Source organism: Anopheles ziemanni, chromosome 2, assembly GCF_943734765.1.
Source record: "Anopheles ziemanni chromosome 2, idAnoZiCoDA_A2_x.2, whole genome shotgun sequence".
Lineage (NCBI taxonomy): Eukaryota > Metazoa > Arthropoda > Insecta > Diptera > Culicidae > Anopheles > Anopheles ziemanni.
In genome coordinates, this window is record NC_080705.1 from 92,914,787 (window position 1) to 92,932,021 (window position 17,235).

A 17,235-nucleotide genomic window follows, 5' to 3' on the forward strand; every position below is an offset into this window, starting at 1 on the left:
TTTCGGCTCGTGTAAATGTTGTAAGTACGTTTGTATGGCTTTCTGTGTAATCTCTTGAAGAGTTGTTCAGTTGATGAAACCTTTTTGTGGTCGTAATCTCTAGTCAGAGTTCCACTGTGGTCGAAAGTCGAACCTCTTGCTCTTGATGTCAGAATACATGCTGAGGTTCGTACGGATTAACAGGAACAAAAGTAATAAACACAGAAGATGATCAGTTCGAGCTCACACACAAGAAACGTGAGTGTGAGTCATGATATACAGAAATAGTCGGCTTCAGTGTGCTATTTAATCCGCAAAATATGCTGTTTGTTTCAAGCTTCCATTTTCTTATTTTCAATCGCGATCCAAAGGATCTTTTGTTTTGAACCTTTTTGCAACAAATCGCTTGATTAAACTTCGTTTATGATTCTCCTCTCAAAGCTTCTTCAAGTCTTGGACTCAACAGTGTGAAGAATCTTTTTGGAGTCGTCTCCGTACTTCACAACTTGTATCTTGTTTTATCCTCTCCAAGGTTAGTTTCCCGTATGCACACGGGTACATTGCGTCCTTGCCAATCTTGGACAGCGTATCTCGAACGGAGAAGTGACCCCCGATCGGCGCCACAGCGAAGTATGCCAGTAGCTTGCTCTCGAGAAGAGCGTAAAATTACTACGACGGCACACGAGATCTCCCCCTTCGATCAATGGAGATCTCCATGATGCCATATCGCCACCCGAACCGAGGCCGCCAGACACTCTCTCGGGGCCAGAACTGGGTCTGCTGTGCTGAACAACAAAACCGCGTTCGGCGACTAAACACTGCCATATACGGTCAACTCCAGTCTCCCCCTGGTAGACCTTGTCCCATACACGGCGCTGTAGTACCACCACCAACACCGCCACCGCCACCATCACGTTCGCTTCTTTATGGAGGCCCGGCATCTTGGAGGCTGTGCCTCTCTATATGGAAGGGAGGGCGCACCCTGAGCATCGAGTTCGTGCAACGGAGAGGTGAAATTAAGTGGAACCTGCTGGCCGCTCATCGAACCGCGGAGGATCTGGAAGTTCTGGGCAGGAGGGACTGCGTCCTATCCAGTACTTGCCTTCTCCTTTCGATCCAGTCCTGGCCAGGTCTCGCCTTTCCATATGTAGGTCAGCAGGAACCCGTTTTTGTTGACTTCGGTTGAATTCGGAGAAATGTTTTTTACACGGGTCGTGAAAATGGCGCAGATGAACTCTCCCTTCTTCCTGAGAGATCCTTGCAAACTTCGGAAATTTTCCATGAATGGTAGAACCTTCTTCTTTGGCCTAACTACCGGTTTCGCTCAGGGCTTATTAGATAGAAGTAGTTTATGTATTTAGTCCTTTCGTGATGGTGGAATTTGTTATTTTCAATTCTTATAAGATGGCTCCTAGATATATCCCCCTAGAGGAATTTAGCCTCTACAGGGTTAATGTATCCGATCGACGGAACGGCTTACCGTTCGTAATACAAGGGATCCCTGAATTCAGATTTAAAGCCACTTACGTGGTGTGCCCTCGACCTACCACCGCACCAAGGACATCCTCGCGAATCAGTTGTTGTTCAGTGGTAGAGATGTATTCTAATGTATACTTTATTCTCCTTTCGTTTTTACAGGGCTTCGTCGCTGCCAGCATCAAGGGCGAGCGCGGCGATGAGGTCGAGGTCGAGCTGGCCGAAACCGGCAAACGCGTGCTGGTACTTAAGGATGACATCCAGAAAATGAACCCGCCCAAATTCGACAAAGTCGAAGATATGGCCGAGCTGACGTGCCTGAACGAAGCCTCCGTCCTTCACAACATCAAGGACCGATACTACTCCGGTTTGATATACGTAAGTAAATGCTGCTGTACTACATATTTTTTGGGGAAAGGAAAGCGGCCCCCAGACCAGATGGTCTCTCGGCTTGTCTTCAGCAGATTTTGGACGGGAAAGAAATCTATCACCAGACCAGGCCCCAACTCGGAGCCCCCGGGGGACTCTAACCGTTCCGCGCAAGAATGGCCCTGGACTGGCTGTTGGGCCGTTGAGCAATAAGCAAAGCATAACCACCATATTATGGTGATCCTTATTTGGTGCGCTCCACCTTACCATTTACGGCGACGGAGGAGAGACCACAAGGAGGGAAACCAACCCGGGGCCGGGTTTTGAGTGTGTGCAGCTTTTCATAATGTGGGGTAACCTTTGCCTTTTTTACCGAACTCTACGAACTGTGATCAGCGCGGCGGTTCCATTTGCCTGTGCCCTCCTCCTCCGACTGGGAGACAACAGAAAAGGTCACCCCTCAGCCTTTGCCGCGGCGGTCGTCCACAAGATTTAAAATGTCCGCCGGTGAGTGAAGAATTTGGCAGGAATGCTGTTCGCTCGCGCCCTTCGTTTTGGGCGCACACATATTTAGATACTTTCTTTTTTGCATCCTTTTAAGGAAGGCAGGACAAATACCGTCCTCTCCGGTGAGGGGGTTACGCAACGCACCACGGGTGGGAAATATGCGCGTGACAATGTATCAATCAATTAAGGACGTCGTCGAATAAATCAGTCCACGCAAGAAGGTAAAGTTGGAGAAGCCGAAACGATGCTTGCGGGAGTTACAAGAACAACAAAATGTCAAACCATCGAGAGAGAGAGGGAAAGAAAAATTGTCATTATAACAATTCCATTCCGGTTGAAAATCCTGTTTCGGGCCAGTTCGCCGATTTATTGATACGAAGTAAGACGAAGCAAGTGGGTAAGCAGGATGGAGAAGAGTGGCTCATCACCTCTACGAGTTATGTCCCCGGTTCCGAGGGGTCCATTTTTCCATTGTCGCTGCGGACACTTCAATTCCACCGGAGAAACCCCGCAAAAGAGGAGGTCACTCGAGAGACGACGACGTGTTTCTTCAACAGTTTTCCTTGATTGTGTCCGTCTTGTGTTGGTCGGTTGGTTTTAATGCGCTGCCGAAGCACTGCTTGTTGTTTGTGGCGAAAACGTAACTTAAAACAATCACATACAGAGAGTAGAGTGACGCTGGCTGCCCTCGTGGGAAGGACGTGGTGAGCGTTAAGAGGTAACAGAAGGGGGGCGCTTTTAAAATGATGCTAATTGCATCCGATCCGAACTGTCGCTCCCCGGCTGCCGGTTTCGGGGGAAGGGATTTAATGTAGCGTTTTGGTGGCGAAGGTTGTTTCTCGACGAGAAGCCTTCTTCATGTTGGTTGGCTGGAATGCAATTCGAGGCAAGGCAAAAGATAAGCCTTGCCACAGCTACATCTTTCGAGAAGGAGTTGTTTGACGAATTTGGCTATCGCGACGGCTTGTACAATTTACCACTTTGCAAGTATCCTTTTATGTTGGTAGAGTTTTATTTATCAGTTTTGCCAAACTTGATGATGTCAACACATGTCGTCACTGGTGAGAAGTTCAGTATTTTCTGCGTCCGAACTTAGTAGCGATCCCGAGGATAGATCATACGGTTTCTCGATAAAATGAAACGAGCGTTTTTTGAGACCGTTTCCCGACGTCCGCGGAAGATCATCGTGCTCGTGGTACTGCTGTGTCTTCATTTAGTTTGGAAGTGGAGTTCCCGCACCCACCATCCGCGTTAGAGAGACAAAGAAAGCCACATAGGCCACGGCCATGTTTAGTAACAAAGAGCGAAAGATCGGGTTGGATATGGGAAGCGATACATATTTGTTATTGAAGCCAATGGAGGAGGGAAGGGGGGATGTAGATGAGGTCTCGCCAACGGGGGGGGGGGGAACATCTCTTGTTGCAGTTGAAGGAGATCGTCTCGTTTCGTAATGCGCCAACGGGCGGGCGGGGGAGTAGTGGACGAACGAGGAACGCAACCAACCAAACGCACGAACCCCGAGATTTATGAATTTATGGGAATCGGAAAATACCGGAGAAGAAAGGCACACTAACTCACTCTCTTCTGATTCCGCCCCCCTTTTCCCCCCGGGAACTTCTTCGGGGGCCGGTCTCTTGTTGAATCTGGTGGCGTTTATTGTGCAAGTATAGAGAAACCGCGAACGAAGACAGCAGCAGCAAGCGAGGCTCCGAGGAAGCGAAAAGCCGATCATACGACAGCGATCTCCTGTTGTCTGTCTTCCCCGTGGATGGCATCTCACGCCGCATTGTGGTGGTGGTTGTTTGATGATTCCGTTTTTGTGGCTCCCCCTCCTCCCCCCCCTGGGATCCTTCTCCCCGTTGGAGATCGATTGAAATGGTAACATTAAACAACGCCTTTCCGCTAGCGCTTGGCCAACGCCACTGCTGCGGAGGCGGTACAGGAAGTTGGCGGGCCACAACAAACCTTGTATGTTGTACACGCACACGCGCTGTTGTACGCGGGGGAAAGGGAAGGCCTGGTAGATGGATGGGGGACGGCCGCAGAGCGCGACACACATAAACAATTTAATCTAAAACCCATTTTTCCCGTTTCGGTTCAATGGCGGCGGGGACCGGCGGCAGCGTCGACCGCCAATCGGTTGGTGGCGGTCTGCGCAGCTAACCTAACCATCCAAGTCTTCTTGTTGTGGCGTTAGTTCATTGAGAACTGCAGATGTGCAGATCATGTGGGACTATAGCTTGCGATGCGTTACAGTCAGCTGGGAAGAACTGATTGAACTGATTCAAACATCAAACGTGTCGTACGCACACATGTTCCGGTTATGTCCAATATATGCAACATCTGCTTGAATTGTATGTCCGGAAAGGTTTGGTGATCGGTGATCGATAGAGCCGTTGCCGTTGTAGGAACTCCCAGCTTTTGAAATATCATTCTCGTTTACCTTCCAGATATTGGAGTAACAATTTCTGGAGCCTACTAGTCCACACACTTTGCAACCCATCCAACACAAAATGAACATTTCTCCATACAAAATGGGTCCCGGTTTTGTCAACGGTTCTCTCAACGATCGTCCAGTTAAACCGGGATAATTCATTCGGAGCAAAGCCGGCAAAAACAAAAAGAGGAGAGCCCTGATGGGCCCCCCCCTTCTCTCTTCTGCCTTCTACAACACTCTCATGCCTCGAGCACACAGCGGGATTCGAACCCAACCTCTCCAACTCCGGTCTGTGTACGCTATCCACTAGACCGGCGCTCTTGCTTGAGAATGGCGCGCTAAATGTACAATATATATCTAGCTACATGCGTTTGCATGCATCGTTAGCGATCGCTAGCGTAGGCCTCAACCAAGAGCAGGCCATTTAAGGCTCTCGCGGGGTCTTCGCGTACACTCTCTGCACTGCCGTACGGTGGAGAGCGTGTAATTGTATGGAGCGAATTGCGCTCTTTGAGGGCTTCGCACTTGTTTGTATCCACGCGTGCTCAGGCTTCATACAAGTTTTGCTCACTCTTCATATAAGTTACGCTCGCGGGCGGGTCGAAAATTGTCGGCCCTGCAGCGCGAATGCGACGGAGCATAAGTCAGTCGCTGCGTCTCGCTCCGATCCACGGGGATAGGCCTGAGTTCATTCAAAATTGGTAGTAGGGAATTCCGTAGGAGGATCATCGCTATCAACTGCTACCGCCCATCCAACACAAAATGAACATTTCTCCATACAAAATGGGTCCCGGTTTTGTCAACGGTTCTCTCAACGATCGTCCAGTTAAACCGGGATAATTCATTCGGAGCAAAGCCGGCAAAAACAAAAAGAGGAGAGCCCTGATGGGCCCCCTTCTCTCTTCTGCCTTCTACAACACTCTCATGCCTCGAGCACACAGCGGGATTCGAACCCAACCTCTCCAACTCCGGTCTGTGTACGCTAACCACTAGACCGGCGCTCTTGCTTGAGAATGGCGCGCTAAATGTACAATATATATCTAGCTACATGCGTTTGCATGCATCGTTAGCGATCGCTAGCGTAGGCCTCAACCAAGAGCAGGCCATTTAAGGCTCTCGCGGGGTCTTCGCGTACACTCTCTGCACTGCCGTACGGTGGAGAGCGTGTAATTGTATGGAGCGAATTGCGCTCTTTGAGGGCTTCGCACTTGTTTGTATCCACGCGTGCTCAGGCTTCATACAAGTTTTGCTCACTCTTCATATAAGTTACGCTCGCGGGCGGGTCGAAAATTGTCGGCCCTACAGCGCGAATGCGACGGAGCATAAGTCAGTCGCTGCGTCTCGCTCCGATCCACGGGGATAGGCTTGAGTTCATTCAAAATTGGTAGTAGGGCGATCATCGCACATACAACACCATGCATGCATGCCTCTAATAGGGTCGCGCTTCGTTTGAAGTAAATCAATTTGCGCACCTTACAATTTAACGGGAATTAAGTGAGGCGCGAAATTTACGGACACTTTGGAATGCATTAGGCGGCGACCCTTTGTAAGACGTTGCACATGTTGTAGTCCATGTCCTCCCCACGCAATGTGTGTGTGTAGTCCTCCTATGTAGCTTGTCGGAATAATAGACACCGAAGTGACGAGGTCTCTTCCTATCGTCTTCGTCGTCTCAGTCCCCTTCCCACACGAACAACCATCAAGGTACATGGGCCCGTGCGCGGCTTCTCTTATGACGATTTCCGCGTTTACTCTCCTAGTGTGATCTCACAACAAAAGAGAAAGACCGCCTGCCGCCCCCCGAGAGTTGTTTCACAGTTGTTTCCACCAACGCAACAACCGAGGAGTTTGCAAAAGCGGGCAGCCCTAGCATGCGTACCTTCCTTTAACCTCGTCTCTCATGTTGGAGCCGCCGATCCACTGCTTTGCTGCACAGAAGCCAAATCCGCAAACGTCATACAATCACATTCAACGGCAAAGCTTTTTAATGCGCCCTGTTCGTTGTATGTGGAGCGTGTGGCGGCGCGGCCTGTCGTGACATTCTGTTGGGGGCAATTTGAATAATGGTTTCTTAATTTATTCGCTTGTTGTCATATTAATTATTTAATCACTGTAGCAGCACCTCCCCGGCAAACGGTGGTAAACGCTGGGGTGTGTGTGCGTGAACTTCTGATTCTGATATGCATGCCTCTTGACAAGGTCTTTGGGGTCTCTTTGCACATGGTGGTTTTATGTTACAAATTGAATAATTGTTGGGAATTGATGCTTCAGAGCTGATTCGTGATGCTACCGTTTAGTGCACAACTGTAATAGACTTTGACTCCACATACCAATAATTCGAACGAATACTTGCCTTGATTTCTACATAGAAGTCAATCATCGTCCTTCAGTAGGATACTGCATGAGAGCAACATTTTCTCGAGAGAAGGAACATTCAGTTATCAACGAACGACGGACGGGCTACAGCTACTGTAAACCACTGACCCGTCACTCAAACACGTTGCTGTGCGTGGTTTCTGTGGCCTTTTTCCGGTTTTCACTAGCCCGGCTAGCTCTGGCAACCAACGCGATCGTCGTTTCTTTACGGTAACGAGATCGCAACATCATATTTCAATGACGACCGAGGGCAATGCTTGTTGTGAGGGTTTAATAAACTTTCATCCCAAGAGGGGGAGAGTGAGACACTTCCTTATCTTCACGGTAGGTCTAATGGGAATGAGTGTCAGCATTCTTGTTATGAGTAATCAGTCCGTTAGGCTGCGAACACGACCGTCTGGTTTGTATATAGAGTGTGTAGTGTATGCTACTGTAGTACAAATGCTTGCGCCTGTTGTTGGGCTCTACAATCATAAGTCATAAACTTGTTCGATAAACCATCAGACAGCTGTGACAGACTTAGACTGGTTGGGGGTCTGTTCTGGTTGTGTGTCTTCGCTTCGATGTGCTTTTTTTGTAATGCGGGTACTTGATAAAACAACTCTTGAAACTAGTTCAAGGCAGAAGAGTAAAGGTGTTTTGGAAGTTGGTTATTATCGAAGCTTAAAGTTTGGAAACGATCTTCATGTATATCCTCAGTAGAGTAGGGGTAGCTCCAGGTTTTGGGAAAGGGGTTGCAGCATACTTCGTTAAGCCCAACAAATTCCAACGATCACCTCAACGTTCATCAGTATTCTGTCAAAGTCGAACGATCGCCATCCCGGCCGCTTGATCATCGTCTTTGGCATCCCCTGGTCGAGGACTAAGCTCACAATTGTTCCACTGTTGCTCGGCAGAGGCACAAACACACATAGACCGCCCAGAAAGATAGGGATCATCGTTTGACACAGTCTGTTCGGTGTTTCGAGCGACTTTAGTTTTGCGTACCGACGGTGTGCGTTTGGAATGTAAATCGTGGAACGATCACGAAGTCCGACTAATGATCGTTGATGTCAAAAAGCAACAGTGCTGCGGTGGTGGTGGATTTGAAGACACTTTGAGGTGTTTCGAACAAGCAGTGATAAAACTGGAAACCTTGGCTTTGTTCTTCCGTCAGCAGAAACTCAGAATATTGTTACGTACTGTGTATGCGCAATAGGTCGGTGTTTGTTGACAAACTTTCTACAACATGACCTCTGGCTTTAACTCTGGGCTGGTGGAAGTTGCTTTGCAATAGGTCTACAGAACTTACCTTCTTCACCGAAGGCACGAGTTTTCCTTTTACACTGTGTAACTTCAATGGCTTACAGCAAAAAGGCATTCGGTGATAACTCAACCAGCCAACCTGCTTTTTTCCTCTGATTAAGGAAACGGAACCGGATTATTTTACAAGGCGTTTTCCCCTCCGTATCGCTTCAGTAAGTGAAGTGTGCTTCCTTCATAAATATTTAATTATCCGATTGTTTCCTGCGAGGGCAGCGCGGCTGTGTTAACGTTGTTTATTTGCCGCTGGCTGCTAACCATAACAAAACCGGTGAAATACGCATTCTGACGACCTATTTTGACAACTTATAACAACAATTTCAGAGTCGAACTTTTCACTCAAACTGCTTCGTCGGATATCCATGTTCTTGTTCATGTGGTTGAGGGCTCAACTATGTTAAGAAAAACGCATGACACCTAGATATGTGCGTGTATAAGCACTGTTTAAATTCCTCGTGTGCAGCAACATGTCACCGGGAGATCACAATCGAACGTAATCGTACACTCTGCGAAGCTACTTTCCATTTTCGGTCCAATGGAGGGCGGCAAGCCGGCCTGTTCCGTCACAATCTGCTTCTGCATTTTCCTGCAACTGCTTTTCTGACTGCAAACGATCCATGCAAACGTCCCGCCACATAAGGAAAATTTGGTGCGCAACAGGTTAATTACACACCTGTTTGTCCGTACTCATCTGTCTCATTTGATTACATTCCGTCGTCCGATCGATGCCAACGACGACGTCGTCATGATATAGATAATGATGTTTGTGTGTGTGTGTGTGTGTGTGTGTGTGTGTGTGTGTGTGTCTGTGACGACCTTATGTGATGATCCTTTGAAGGAGTTGGGTATCGATCGCCAAGCACTCCGATACTTTGGTGTAAGAGAGAAGGGGCCAAGGGTGTATAACGTGATGAAATTTAATCCCGTGTGCAACGCGGTAGTGACGGTTGAATGCTCCGGCGTGAGGGTTGAGAGAAATGAATACATTGGGATATCTAAAAAACATATGAAGTTGTTTTTGCACCAAACTCATTTAGTCAACATTAACGGGACACAAAAGGCGAGCCGAAATGCTCACAAAATGTTTGGAGATCAAACAAAGTGATTTGTTTGTCACACGAACGTCTTTTTGAAGGATACCGACGAGAAGTGAAGAGGAGAGCGCGTGCTTGCCATACAAGGAAACTCGTGTACGACATCTTCAGCTTTCGCTGCTGTGGCCATGCTCCAATGCCTGTGAATGGCCATCGAGCAAAGCCAGTCATGACTCATCCACTACTACCTGCGAGATACTGACGCTTTGGTTTGGTGGCTTTTGGTTTGGTACTTGCTTGTTGAAGCTCGGTGACAAAGGTGGTACTTACAGGTGCTTTTTTTAAACTGCTTACTTCATGTCTGAGTAAAGAGACAAGCAACGAACGAGGAGGCACATTCCGTTTCTTATCTCTCCAATGATTTCCAAAGGTCTGCTGTTGGAATGAGCTGTTAGAACGTGAACTTGACTTGAAGCTGTTTGCGACGGCTTCACTACTTGGCTATCAGGGGGATATAGTGTTTGACAATCATCACTACAGAAAGGGCTGTAATCTGATGACTACTTAGGCGCTGATCGACGAAATGTCATACTAACACCAATCTGGGCTTGCTCCTTTGCGTTCGATTGTACTGAATGATATCATATGAAGTGAATTTAATTTTGTTTTAATGCTTTTTAGTCTATAGATTATCACCTCTTTTCGACGCGCAATCCGATTGGTAAAATATGCAATCGTCAGAAAATCAGAAGATCAGATGTTTATTGTAGCACTTAACCTGGAATTTTTCGGCATTGCATCACCGACTGCTGTCTTTTGCGTGCCCTTCATCCCTCCGACAGTAACATCACGGGTTATGAGGTTCGCCTTATGCGGTCTGAGAGGTGCATAAATATCTCTGCATAATGCTGCAAGCATGAGGAGGCGAACGGGCGGGCAGACTAGGGACCGACCGATCGATGCCAATTGCTTGCTGGTTTTCGTTTTAAAGCCATAATTTGCTTTTGACCAAATATGGAACGAATGTTTTCAGCACCACACATCGCTTGTCGCGTTGAGAAGCCTTCGCCACGTATCCTCCACGTTTTATACACACAAACACACAGGCATACACTGGATTTTCAGCGTATCGTTGTCGCCGTGGTCCAGTTGTGCGCGAACGCATCATAAACTACCCCGCACGTTGATCCTCTCATGGTAGGACACTTCTGCGAAGCGAATCTCTGCTCGCTGGTCAGCATTGTTGGTTTCGCATTATAGATCCGTGCCTTCGGTGCCAGCTGCTGAATTGCTGAATGTCCAATTATCACTTTGGCCAAGCGTTGGCGCCACCAGCGTTCGTGATCGGGTGTAGCTCACCATCTGGTGGTGAACCTAGAGTGAGTTCGGTTGGCGCCGGATACATTCGCTCCGGACGCTCGCGCTGGTGAGGAAGGTCACGCACAGTCGGCCAGTATTCACTCGATGTAACCCTTCCGAATGCGGCTCCAAACTGTCAGTGGGTCACGCTGTGCGCTGTGATAGACATCTGCGGAGCGAGCGATACCGAACTCTGTGCCAACCCCAAACGTGGTGGCCCAAGTGAGAAGGAAAGAAATAGCGAGCGACGAGCGATCATAGCACCATTCTGTGTTGGCTCTGTTGGTTCGATGGGAATTTATCGCTACTGCGCTTGCCCCTGTGGTTTGTGTTACTTCCAAAAATGGCAAACTCCTCTAGGCAAGGTCTCAGCATCCCCCGATTAAGGTAAAGCGGGGATTGGAGGTCGACGGTAGAGAACGGTGACAGACCGACGCAGCGTGCGCATTATGCGCCCGAATTGACGGCAAAGAATGGCGCCAATGGGCAAGATTTGGTATGCCTTTTTTGTGGTTGTTTTTCTTCTTCAGTATGGGGGACTGGGAAAACTGGGAGGGTGGGTAACATTTAAAAAAAAGGGGGGTGCGTAACACAGTCATTTCATACCTGTTGACTTTTCAGGGTGTCCTCCTATCTTTAGCAGATTTAAATACCTTTTGAGTATGGTCAGCATAACCAGGCGGTGTATGATTCATTTGACACACTTTCTTGGAAGTGCATTGTGAAAGCATTTCTTGACCACTTCCTCCCTCCCGCGATAGCACCAGACATGGCTTCTCCATTTACGATTAGTCATTCGACGCCATTGGGCTTTTCGCACTGGGAATGAAAGTGAAGGAAGGTACTGCACTTTGAGTAACTTTTGGGCTTTCTTTACCTAACCGCGTTTTAAATGGCTCTCAAATGGTAGGAATCAGGAAAACAATTGTCGGCTACCACAATTCCCTTCTGCATTTGCTTGTTTATCGGATTTGCAACAAGTCCTCGACTCACGCTTGGTCCTTAACGACCACCAACACAGGTGGTGGCGTTGTGTTGTGCTGCGGTAATCCATGTGTCGAGGAGTACTAAATCGTCACTGATGGGGGTGATTCAGACTGAAAGTGTCATAATCCGATCGTTTTAAACTGCCACAATCGAGTCGGTTATCCGATCCGCAAGCGTAAGTCAAGCGGATTGAAAAACAATCGTGTCCCCGCGATAAGTTTCGCTTTCTTGCGTGGGGCGGACGGAAGGAAGAAGATGTGGTGTTTCTCAGACGGTGTTATTAACCTTCAATTGTCACTTTAGCAACAGCAGGCGGCCCTCGTGAGGTCCCCGATTGACCCTCGAGCCGGCGACAGCAGCAGGCACGACGAGATACGCTCCATTACTGCGCCATTGTCGTTCGTGGAAAGGACCTGAGAAGGAGACATACACTCACACACACATGCCTCCCGGTGGAGCGGCGGGGGGACCTTAAGGCAGGGAAACCCATTAGAGTTTGCTTGCGTCATTCCGACGATCGAGAATCGACCCCGGCTGCGGCAGGGCCGTTAATATGGGAAACTCCTTTGTTACCTGCAGCAAGCGAAAGGAGGTCAATGTGTGGTGGTGCATCTTGGGCGGCAAGATGGCGTCGCGTGTGCATCTGCAAAGATGCATACAATGCTTGCACGTGCAACAGCTTGTCCGAAGATCTCCCCTTCCCGGTTGGAGGATAATAAACCAATCTTCCGTATTGGCGCCATTCTTGAACAGTGTTTTGCTAAATGATGCATTTTGCTTGTGATTTATACGGGTCGATATTGATCACCGCACACAAACGCTCGCTGGAATGTGTGTGTGTGTGTCGAGGCACAAGCGTGGCGAAGAAAAATATCTTTATTAGAGAAGCACGACGTGCTGCGGCGCGAAGAAATCAAACCGTGGAATTGTTTGTCTATGATTCATTGAATTTCAATCGCGTTTTTATACGCCGGTTGTGTCGTTCGAGTTGTGGCCCCTCGATCGTATGATCGAAGGACAGAACGAGATAACGAGAGGCAGAAAGGAGGAAAAAAAGGCGTGTGCTCTTTTTATCATCGTTCACAGAAGCGGGCAGAGAAAAAAAGGAAGATTCCACATGCGGCTAACGACCGTTGGTAGGGGGTAAGATGAGAAGAATAAGACGTTATGCCGCTGTTGTCCGAGGGCGAGTGGCACGCCGGACAGAGCCAGCCAGTACCAGGGCAAACTTTGCAGCTACGCGAAACTTGTGCGATATCTTACTTGTTGACCAATACGATAATGTTTCAAGATATACGATCGCGAGCGTATGAACGAAGAAAGAAACCGTTTGTTGGAGAGTAAAGCAAAAGAAAACACTTCCTTATGCCAACCCCCTGTGCAATGAAGGGAGGAGGAGTGGTCCATGTTGGGGGTTGGCAAAGAAACCAAGATTGCATTTATGGGGTCAAAGTTGCGAAAATCGCCTGTGCAAATGTGGCTCTTGTTTGATGAAGACACTTGAGCAATAACTTTCCAAAGCAAACAAACAGCAGGACTCTTCTTGAGATGGAGGTAGCTTGAGGGCTCATCTCCTGGTAACAACAGCTATGGGCTAACCTTCAAACTGACGCTTTACCGCCGTGTGTATCGTATTACGTCAGGCTCATCCGGTGGCTCATCTATGGGGGCAACAACTACCTCATCCGCGAGTAATGTACAGGCGAGACCCCGCTCGAACAGGCTTTGTTTGACCGACACGTTGCCACCTCGAATGCCGAGCGCGTTAGGCTTTTGTTAAGCTGTGCTTCCCCATCACGGTTGTTGTGGCCATGAGGCCCGCTACCCCAAGCCTACCTACACCAGGTTCATCCAGGTGTGAGTTTTATAATTATTCCGTATTGTATACGAGTCGTACGAGCGCTTGTTTGAAAATTTGCTTCCCAACTTCATCTCTCAATCATTCTACTTTCGACCACTGAACTGAATCGCGGGATGGCGGTGCTCCAATGATCATCACCATGAACTTGTGCGAACTTCCACGCCAACTAGCGATCACTGGTGTGAGCGAACTTCATCTACCGTTTTGTCGTCAACCGGCGTCAAACGAGTCAGATGAGTCACCAGAGGGATGGACTAGGGTCTCCAAGCTAAAAGGCATGTTCGAAAAGTCCTTTGAATTATTACTTACATAAGCACATGCCAAGTCTCCCAACTCCGCAAGTCCCACGATTGAAATGGAGTTGGTATTCTCAGCGTCATATGATACGAGGAAGGAATGAGCTACGATCGGCGTCTCGTATTAGCATTCCACGCAAGGAAAGTGACATTCTTCAGGCCATACTTGCCCATCGGTCATCAATCACTTGCACTACTCCTCCCGCCACGTTGAAATCGTTGGATAGTCTCGTCACGAGTTTGAACTTACATCCTGTCTGTGCCATTCTGAGGTATAGTCGGTACGGTGTGGCGTTTCTCCATAACATGCAAACGCTCACCCGTATGATCGCTAGAACGACGTAGCATTATGCCAAACATGAAAAGTGAATCAAATTGATGAGCTATGGTTGCTGCATTGTCGGCAGGCGAACACAGAAGCGATCGAAGCGACCGGAACTGCAAATTTGTTCTCTCTCTTACTTCTCTAATGCCCGCGGAATAGCTTTGGGAATAGCCACAACCGTAGAGGAAGACCTCTCTCGGCACAGGATACACGGTGACCTTGAATACGTGCCATGGTACCCTTGGCAGTGGGGCAACAATGAATTCCGGCCGCGGATGGGTCGAAATGGACGGCGAAAGACGCAACGGAGGAATGAAACGGAGTGGTTCTCCGAGGTCTAATGTTGCGCTGCGTAATAACACGACTCCTCCGCTACGGCAGAGGTTCGAGATCACACGAACCTCTTGACCATACGTCTTGAGAAGAGAGTCTTGCGTTTGGAGAGTTGCCCACGAAGATATGGCTGGAAGATCGTGTGCCTGCCTTTTTCAGTTTTCCAGCAGTGGACTCCTGTCTTCGGTGCTTTTTTGGGGTTGGTGGTTCTCTCGTTCGCGTACCACATTTGGGTTCACCTGCCCTCACGCGCACATTAACTGAAGCGCGAAAAAGGGAGAAGAGGCAGCCAAAAATATGGCCGTTTGTCACCGTGTTCCGTTAAGTTCGGTGGAAGTAGTTGTGAATTTTTCGGCGGGGTTTATCTCGGGATCCAAGTCGCGGGCTAACCGCGGCGAAGGTCGCGGAGTTGAACAGCCTACACCCACACAAACAGGCGTAGAACCAGGCGGGTTTCTTCGGCGGTTCTTTCGGGAGATCCTCCAGTCCAATTCTTAAGTCCGTCCGATTGTCCGTCGATTTTTCTCGAGTTTTATTTTGTTCACATCCTCTGTAATTTTCTATTCCCCAAAAAAAAACTCCGTTTCACAAGCACACTCAAATGAGGTCGCACACACACACAAGAACACACGGACGTTGTTGAGGCCTAATATGGCCCGGTCTGTGGTCGGATCTTGATCATCAGCGACTGGTCGAACCTTCCTCCCGCTCAGGAATGGAACAGAACAGGTTCAGGTTCTAGCTTCGTTGTCCATTACACGTTGATGTTTCCCATTCGCAAACAAACTGTTAGTAAACCTTCTCATGAGCACGATATTCCGGGCACGATGTTTGGTCCACGTAACAAAGATGTCGCGCCGAAACTCTCTTCCTAAGCGGTAAATCCAATTGAAAAATAGATCAACCAACATAAAACTGAAGGAGAACTTAGCCACCTTATTGATAATGCAGAAACATAGAGCGAAACTGGCTACCTTCACTTATTATGTTCATCCGGTGTGATACTAAACAAAAGCGATCGACGACGAAGTCCGCTACATGATGATGATGATAGTCTAGTTTTGTTCCATGGGCACGCAAACGAGTTTTATTGATCAATTTATCATGACTAATAAGCTCTAATAGGTGAATCGAGCTCTCGCGTGCGCCCGGGAGTAGCGTCTATCACTTCATGTTTTTGAGGATTCTTTCGGTGGAGTCGTGGTCTAGTCTCTGAAGCAAAACTGGTGACTTTTTTCTGAACTATCCTTATCAATAGAATTCCACTGCCACTGCCCGATTGTTTATTTCCAGTTTTACAGCTCAACACATCATGTGAGGAAGTGTTGAATTTTTTGGCATTCCAACAACTTGCCTTTCGTCTCTCGTAGGTTTTGACGTTGTAAGGATTAATGACCGTCATGTGTCGGATTATTTATGTATTTTGTGGTGTGCCCGTGAATGAATTTTGCTTGGAGGAATGCTTAATGACTGCAAAACGGGCAAACAAACCTGTCGAAAAAGAGTATATAAATCCTGCTGAAAATTGGAAGAAAGTGGGTGGAATCATGGTGGAACGCGTGTAAAGTATACAAAAACCTGTGTTTTCGAAATGTATTCAGATTCAAAAACAATTTGGTTGAAGAATGCGCCGTTCTTCATCCGATATGATTTATCATTGTTTGGTTTTGCATGTCACAAAACACTTTCAAGCTACAAAAACACGCAAAAATGGTGTTGAGACTTGAGACGAATCTAGTCTTGGCAGAAGACCATTTTGTTTTACATTTACCATTTGTAAAACGAGAAGCGTAAAAAGGGGAGGCATTAGTCCACGGGAAAGAATTTTCTTCATTTGCTATTTGTTGTGAAACCGCACGGTAGCGTTTGGTTCGTGATGATCGTGTGTGGTTTTGCGTCTGTTTGGAAAACACAATTCGCCCCGGCAAAGAGTGTGCAGCGTTGTTTCTTCCTTGTTTTAAAGTTTTGGTTTAAAACAGTTTTATGTTTCATAATTGCGAGCCATACGCGCCGGCTTCGTTAAATGTGGGCCTGCGCGATGTTGTTGTAGAAGTAGCTGCCAACCAGTCTCAATAGTTAATCAATCGGCAGAAAGTGTTTGAAGACTAATTAGACAAACATTCGCTGATAAGATTGGCCACTTCGATAAGATTAACTCCTCGGGGCAAGCAGAGCCGATGTTACACATGCTCATGCCTAGTTGGGGAGCTAACTAAGAGAAGGCAATCACTGGACTACTTTCAAATATGATTAATAAAGCTTCCAAAAAGTTGCTCCAGACGTTAATCCGTCCCACTTTTATCATTTATTTTACACTATAATGAACTATACCATGTAGATCCAGGTTTTCCAACGCTACCAAATGTGTTGGATTGTTGGATCTTACTTCAGTTCTTTGTCTGCATGAATGGATCTTGACATCTAATTAGCAGCGAATACATGCTTGACGGTAATTGAATATGTTTGCTCATACTTGCTTGCTGCACGTACCACCGAGATGGTGTGGGATGCTTACCCCCTTCTGGGTATGGAGCGTCTAATGGCTTCATGCATCAAGTGCACCACCACCACCACCACCATCACCATCACCATCG

The 17,235-nt window shown here is 47.8% G+C and overlaps 1 protein-coding gene across 4 annotated transcripts in view; it reads left to right on the forward strand.

Annotated features, from left to right (window-relative positions):
• Positions 1–17,235, forward strand: part of LOC131280966 (myosin heavy chain, non-muscle) — a 39,053-nt gene that overhangs the window by 2,907 nt on the left and 18,911 nt on the right. For all 4 annotated transcript variants that reach the window (XM_058310216.1, XM_058310213.1, XM_058310215.1 and 1 more), the window contains exon 2: positions 1,618–1,833. In XM_058310216.1, coding sequence (XP_058166199.1) covers positions 1,618–1,833 — 216 coding nt within the window. The remainder of the gene's footprint in view (positions 1–1,617; positions 1,834–17,235) is intronic.